Source organism: Hyperoodon ampullatus, assembly GCF_949752795.1.
Source record: "Hyperoodon ampullatus genome assembly, chromosome: 13".
In the NCBI taxonomy this organism is placed as follows: Eukaryota; Metazoa; Chordata; class Mammalia; order Artiodactyla; family Ziphiidae; genus Hyperoodon; species Hyperoodon ampullatus.
The window spans coordinates 66,663,462-66,670,219 of record NC_136926.1 but is presented as its reverse complement, the minus strand read 5'-3'; the positions used below and the strand labels follow the sequence as shown (position 1 = coordinate 66,670,219).

The 6,758-nt window shown below is 62.2% G+C and overlaps 1 protein-coding gene across 1 annotated transcript; it reads left to right on the top strand.

Moving 5' to 3' along the window:
* Nucleotides 1-1,035: 1,035 nt before the first annotated feature.
* CXXC1 (CXXC finger protein 1) lies at nt 1,036-5,860 on the top strand (the record flags this gene model as incomplete). The annotated part of the gene is given in 16 exon segments (XM_079718187.1): nt 1,036-1,054; nt 1,293-1,328; nt 1,331-1,466; nt 1,568-1,668; nt 1,988-2,223; nt 2,314-2,490; nt 2,903-2,929; nt 3,006-3,251; nt 3,420-3,527; nt 3,660-3,844; nt 4,136-4,343; nt 4,426-4,536; nt 4,664-4,713; nt 4,803-4,899; nt 5,191-5,343; nt 5,424-5,860. Coding segments are annotated over 16 exon segments (2,037 nt in total). The 3' UTR covers nt 5,571-5,860.
* Nucleotides 5,861-6,758: the final 898 nt, after the last annotated feature.

Below are 6,758 nucleotides of genomic sequence, written 5' to 3'. Positions count from 1 at the left end.
CAAAGGGACTGCTTTCCTTCCCAGCGTAAGGCACACAGTATGCCGGCGCCGATTAGTACATGCAGAAGGGAAAAATGATTTTACGGTGATTAATCCAGGTAGTGTTCCTAAAGCGGGCCCCTTTCCCTGTGAACATCTAGGCAGTACCAGCTGCTGGCGCCGGAATCGACCGCCAAGATGGCGGCGCCCTCTCGGAAGCCGATTAGCACGCTGCCATGTGTTGCCAGTGAACGTACGGACTACGCCATCTTACGGAATCAGACTCCAAGATGGAGGCGTCCAGAAATACAGGCGTGGCCATGTTTCCTGAGAATGTATGGACTCGCCGCCGTACGGTCTCAGTAGTCAAGATGGCGGCGCCTGAGAGACTGTCGGAGCTCTAGGCGGGCGACCGACTTGTTTGTCGCGAAGCCGACGCACTGGGCCTGCGCAGTAGTAGTACGGTGCCTGGGAGGCGCGACGAAAAGCGGAAGTGCTTGTAGGCGCTTTCGTCAACGGTCGGGGACGCCGTTGAGAGGGTCTGTGAAGGCTCGTGGGTCGCTGACGGGGTTCGTGAGGGGGTGCGCTGGAAGCGGAGAGATGGTGAGTACGAGGTCCCAGGAGGGAGTCGGCGGTAGAGGTCAGTGGGGCGGGAAATGGTGGTGTCCATCGGCAGACTCATGGGGGTTTGTGGTGAACCATAACGGGAGTCAGTGGGCAGAATGGGGCGGGGGGCTGTTTCGAGCCTTAGAATGATGGGAGTCTGATGGTCAAAATTTTTTACTCGTGTGTGAACCATGTGAGAGTTCTGTGATGAGCCATTATGGGGGTCCGTAATGGAAGTTTAGTGGTAGTTCCTTGGGGGTCCGAATGGGGGATTCTTTGTGCGGAGTGATGAGGGGTTTGAGAAGTGTCGTACTGGGCAGTCTGGAGTGAGCCGTGATGAGTCTGTATCGGGGGATCTAGGGGGGCGGGGCTGTCTGTGAGGTTAGTAACGGAGGATCTGAGGGGAACCGTGCTGTCTTGAGACCCGGTGATGGGGGTCTGTGAGGAGCCATGACGGGGGCAAAATGTGGTGAGTGATGCGGTGTTTGTAACGAGCAGCAGCTGGCTCAGTGGGTGAATAGAGTGATGGGGTGTCAGTGGGGTAAGCGATTGGAAGTTCTGAGGCAGAGTGATAGGGGTTTATAAGCAGGCTAAGGGGGTGTTACAGCGGTGAGTGAGGGGGGTGGTCTGTGGGGACTGTGGTGGAGAGATTTATGAGGAGCCATGGTGGGAAGTCTATTGGCAGCCGTGATGGAGCTGTACTGGAGGGAGGAGGCATCATGATGGGGGTTCTCTAAGGAGCCATGATGGGGGCTCCCACAGGAGGCGGATGCTTCAGACCCAGAGCCTCCAGATGCCGGGGAGGACAGCAAGTCAGAGAACGGGGAAAACGCGCCCATCTACTGCATCTGCCGCAAACCAGACATCAACTGCTTCATGATGTGAGCCGGGGAGCGGTGGGCGGGCTGGACACCTGGCCGGGTGGGGAGAGGCCGATGGGTCCGGCCCCTCACGTCTCCCTCACTCGCCCCATCCTCCGCAGCGGCTGTGACAACTGCAATGAGTGGTTTCATGGGGACTGCATCCGGATCACTGAGAAGATGGCCAAGGCCATCCGCGAGTGGTACTGCCGGGAGTGCCGAGGTGAGGGGCCAGAGTGGACAGGGCAGGCAGCTGGGGCTGCCAGGGGGGAGGAGGAGGAGGAGCCTTAATGGGAGGGTGGTTCACGGGGAGTAGTGAGCTGCGTCTGTGGGCAGAGTGATTGTTGGTCAGTGCTAAGCCGGGATGGAGGCTCCATCGTGAGCTGTGATAGAAAGCTCCACCGGAAGGGACAGCTCTGCCCTGGAGTAGGGAGACAGAGCAGGCGGGTGGGACCGAAGGGGAGAGAAGAGGAGGAAAGAGTTCTGGGGCCATCCAAGTCCCCCGGTGCCAACCCACGCTGGCTCCACCCTCTACCCCGCAGAGAAGGACCCCAAGCTGGAGATCCGCTATCGGCACAAGAAGTCACGGGAGCGGGACAGCACTGAGCGAGACGGCAGTGAGCCCCGGGATGAGGGTGGAGGGCGCAAGAGGCCTGCCCCGGATCTGGACCTGCAGCGCCGGGCGGGGTCAGGGACAGGGGTTGGGGCCATGCTTGCTCGGGGCTCTGCTTCGCCCCACAAATCCTCTCCACAGCCCCTGGTGGCCACACCCAGCCAGGTGAGTGGCCACGATGGCTGGGCTAGGGGAGGTGATCCCATCTCAGGCCCTGCTCGGTTCCTGAGCTCTGTTGCGGGCGCCTCTCGCTAGCATCACCAGCAGCAGCAGCAGATCAAACGGTCAGCCCGTATGTGTGGTGAGTGTGAGGCCTGCCGGCGCACCGAGGACTGCGGCCACTGTGACTTCTGCCGAGACATGAAGAAGTTTGGGGGCCCCAACAAGATCCGGCAGAAGTGCCGGCTGCGTCAGTGCCAGCTTCGGGCCCGGGTGAGCATGGGCAGAGCTGGGCAGGGTCAGGTGGGGGGCCAGGATGTCTGGGAAGAGCTGATTGAGGCTAGGATGGGTGGGCCGGGTGGGGTGGGGCCTAATCGCCTACAGACAGGTGGGGAGGGACCTGGCTGGTTCAGACGAGTGGGTCGTGACCAGATGTGCTGGGCTAGCGGGGGAGCCCCCAACCCCAGACGCGCGGGGTAGGGCCAGGCGTTCCTAGGTGGTCAGGCGTGTCAGCGCAGCTGGGGCAGGGCCGAGCATGTCCTGGCGATGGGGGGCGGGGGGCGCTGGTGTGTCTAGGGAGGCGAGGCGGGGCTCGTTGGGGGAGTCGGGCACTTGTGGGCAGGGCGAGGGCAGGGCCCCCTCCATCCACCTGGGGCTGACCTGGGCCTTCCTCCTGCCGGCACAGGAATCGTACAAGTACTTCCCTTCCTCGGTGAGTCCAGCCCCCCAGGGCGGGCAGGGCCTGCGGGCAGGGCGGGCAGGGCCAGTCCTGAGATTCTGCCCCGCAGCTCTCGCCAGTGATGCCCTCAGAGTCCCTGCCAAGGCCTCGCCGGCCACTGCCCACCCAGCAGCAGCCACAGCCGTCGCAGAAGCTGGGGCGCATCCGCGAGGACGAGGGGGCAGTGGCATCATCAGCAGTCAAGGAGCTGCCTGAGGCTACGGCTACACCCGAGCCGCTCTCGGACGAGGACCTCCCACTGGACCCTGACCTGTACCAGGACTTCTGTGCAGGAGCCTTCGATGACCACGGCCTGGTGAGCAGACAGAGCGTCCCATGGTGGAAGGGTGGCAGGTACAGAAGCAGAGAGTGTCTGTAATGAGGAGAGAGGAGGCAGAGCGTGTGGAAGGCTGACGAGGGGACCGAGCGCGTGGCGGGGAAGTCACGGGTGGAGCAGGCGACTCAGCGTATGCCTCACTCGCAGCCCTGGATGAGTGACACGGAGGAGTCCCCGTTCCTGGACCCTGCGCTGCGGAAGAGGGCGGTGAAAGTGAAGCACGTGAAGCGTCGGGAGAAGAAGTCTGAGAAGAAGGTGACCGAGAGGGTGCAGGGGGTGTGGGGAGGGAGGGCGAAGGTCAGGGGCTGAAGGGCTGGGCTGCAGGGGGAAACAGGGGTCCGGGGCTGACTTCAGCTGCGCCCTGCCCTGGCCCGTCTTGTCCCACAGAAGGAAGAAAGATACAAGCGGCACCGGCAGAAGCAGAAGCACAAGGACAAGTGGAAACACCCAGAGCGCGCTGACGCCAAGGACCCTGCGTCGCTGCCGCAGTGCCTGGGCCCTGGCTGTGTGCGCGCTGCCCAGCCCGGCTCCAAGTATTGCTCAGACGACTGCGGCATGAAGCTGGCAGCCAAGTGAGTCATTGCTGGAGGGTTCAGGGGAGTCAGGGAGTACGGGGGGGGGGCATGACCAGAGCCCTCTGTGTGTCTGCCAGTCAGTCACCATTCAGTCGACCGAGCACCCACCGGGCCATCCACCTGCTCCCCCATCCGTCTGTCTGTCCGCCCAGCCATCTGCCCTTCAGTCACCTGGTTCCTTACCCTTTCACCACTGAGTCACCCATCTGCTCTGTGCCCTTGGGTCACACCGCTCATCTTACTGCCTTGCCTCCTTCTCTGCTCACCCAATTCACTGCCTCCCTGCAGCCGCATCTACGAGATCCTCCCCCAGCGCATCCAGCAGTGGCAGCAGAGCCCCTGCATTGCTGAGGAGCATGGCAAGAAGCTGCTCGAACGCATCCGCCGGGAGCAGCAGAGCGCCCGCACCCGCCTTCAGGAAATGGAGCGCCGATTCCACGAGCTCGAGGCCATTATCCTGCGGGCCAAACAGCAGGCTGTGCGCGAGGACGAGGAGGTGAGCGGGCGCGGGCGCAGCAGCGGCGCAGGGCCCAGTACCCGCTGTCGCCTGGCCTCATCGTCCCCTCCACCCCGTGCAGAGCAATGAGGGTGACAGCGATGACACGGACCTGCAGATCTTCTGCGTCTCCTGCGGGCACCCCATCAACCCACGTGTTGCCTTGCGCCACATGGAGCGCTGCTACGCCAAGGTCCGGGTGTCGGCCTGAGGGGGCGGACGGTGTGGGGACATCCCTGGGTCCCTGGGGGCGGGGGTGCCGTGTCGCGAGGGCGTGCGGCGCACATCCACAGTCCCTCCGTTTGTGCTCACCCCTCCAGTACGAGAGCCAGACGTCCTTTGGGTCCATGTACCCGACCCGCATCGAGGGGTGAGTGTGGGCGCTGCGGGGGTTAGCGGGGCCGGGCCTGGGCGCCACCCTCCGCTTCCTCTGCTACCTTCTCTGCTCCACACCCCCAGGGCCACACGACTCTTCTGCGACGTCTACAATCCTCAGAGCAAGACATACTGCAAGCGGCTCCAGGTGCTGTGCCCCGAGCACTCCCGGGACCCCAAAGTAAGCTTTTCCCTCAGCTCTCCCCATTCCGTCCCCCTCCCTTCCCCCCGGGCCACACTTCTCCCTTCCTCCCTCTCCCGCTTCCCTCCTTCCTGCCGGCCCACTTCCGCAGCCCCCACCTGCCCTGCCTCCTCGCCCTCCGTGCCTCTCCCTGCCCTGTTGCATCCCCTCCTATTCCGCCCCCCGCCTCTCCTCCTCCCCTCGCCTTTCCTTCCCACCCCCCGGCCCCCACTCCTGTCCTCCTCCCAGCCTCGCCGCCCCACACTCACGCCCACCCTGGTCTCCCCGCAGGTGCCAGCTGACGAGGTATGCGGGTGCCCCCTTGTACGTGACGTCTTCGAGCTCACGGGTGAGTTCTGCCGCCTGCCCAAGCGCCAGTGCAACCGCCACTACTGCTGGGAGAAGCTGCGGCGTGCCGAAGTGGACCTGGAGCGCGTGCGCGTGGTAGGTCTCGGCGCCGGATGTGTCGGGGGGGGGGTGGCTCGGGGAGCCCCTTGTCACTGCTCCCCCTGCTCCCCCGGCAGTGGTACAAGCTGGACGAGCTGTTTGAGCAGGAGCGCAACGTCCGCACCGCCATGACCAACCGGGCGGGCTTACTGGCCCTGATGCTGCACCAAACCATCCAGCACGACCCGCTCACGACCGACCTGCGCTCCAGCGCTGACCGCTGAGCCCCAGCGGTCCAGACGCCCTCCTGCCCTGTGGCGCGGGCGGGAGCGGCCCCGGAGCCCCCATTTGTCTGGTCTGCCATTCATGTTCCTCCCACGGTCCCTGAGTTTGTCCCTGTGCCCGTCCACCGTTTGACCGCCTGTTTGCCCTTACCACAGGGCCTCGGAGCTTCCTCACGTTCTTGTCGGTTCCTCTGCCTCTCCGTTCTCTGTGCCTGGGAGGGGCTGCAGGGTCTGCGCACCCTTGCCTCCCCCACTCTGGTTTTGTTAATAAAACTTTGATGAACCAAGAAAACTAACTATGGACAGTCTCCAAACTTTTTTCCGTTGCAATTGCGTTCCCGCGCCCCCAGAGTAGAGTGGCATACCTGTACTCTGGAGAGGCTGCAGTATAGGTGTAGGCTGCACATATCCAGTCGGCGCCCACTCTGTGCTCTGCAGGCTCCGCCTTGGTCTGTGGGGATATGAGGTGCTGAGGGAGAGTCCAGGGACCTGCGCTGTCAACCTGTCCTCTCATTGTGTGACAGTGGGTATACAGTCAGTGCTCAGTCCGTGTATGGCTGATTCATCCTTCCTGTGTGAGCAGGAATTTTCTTATTTACTCTTATTGATGGTCTCCAGACCAGAGTTGTATGAAATGATGGACACAAGGCTCTCCTCTTTCCCCAGAAACCCCTCTCTCGGGACGCGGGTACAGCAGGAGCCCACTAGGTTTCGGTCGGGAGCACCAGCCTGTCCTCTCATTGTCAGGTGCAGTCAGCCACACAACACTACCTTTCTAGCATAGACCTGCCCTCGCAGGCCTCCTGTTTACCTGCAGAGCAGCGCCAGCCTTCCCCTAGTGGAAGAAGCTCTGGCCATCGCCAGGCATGACTTGTCCCTAGGCGCTCTAGTGACTCCAGCGGGGAAGAGAGAACGGGACACAATAGCCCTGGGGGAGATCTTATGTTTTAAGGCCGTATAAGAAAATTTAAGCATAACATACTCCCTACCTGTATTGGGCCCTCCCCAATGGGCAATGTGCATCTGCATTATACATTAACCAGACCTCCTCAAAGGCAGGAATGTCTTTTCAACCATAAAGATCAATTTTTTCCTTCTCGACGCCAGGTGCTGTGCCCCGAGCTGTGCCTTCTCGATGTTACTCCTTAGACGGTAACATTCTTAATTCTTTCCTAATTTTGTAAGGGG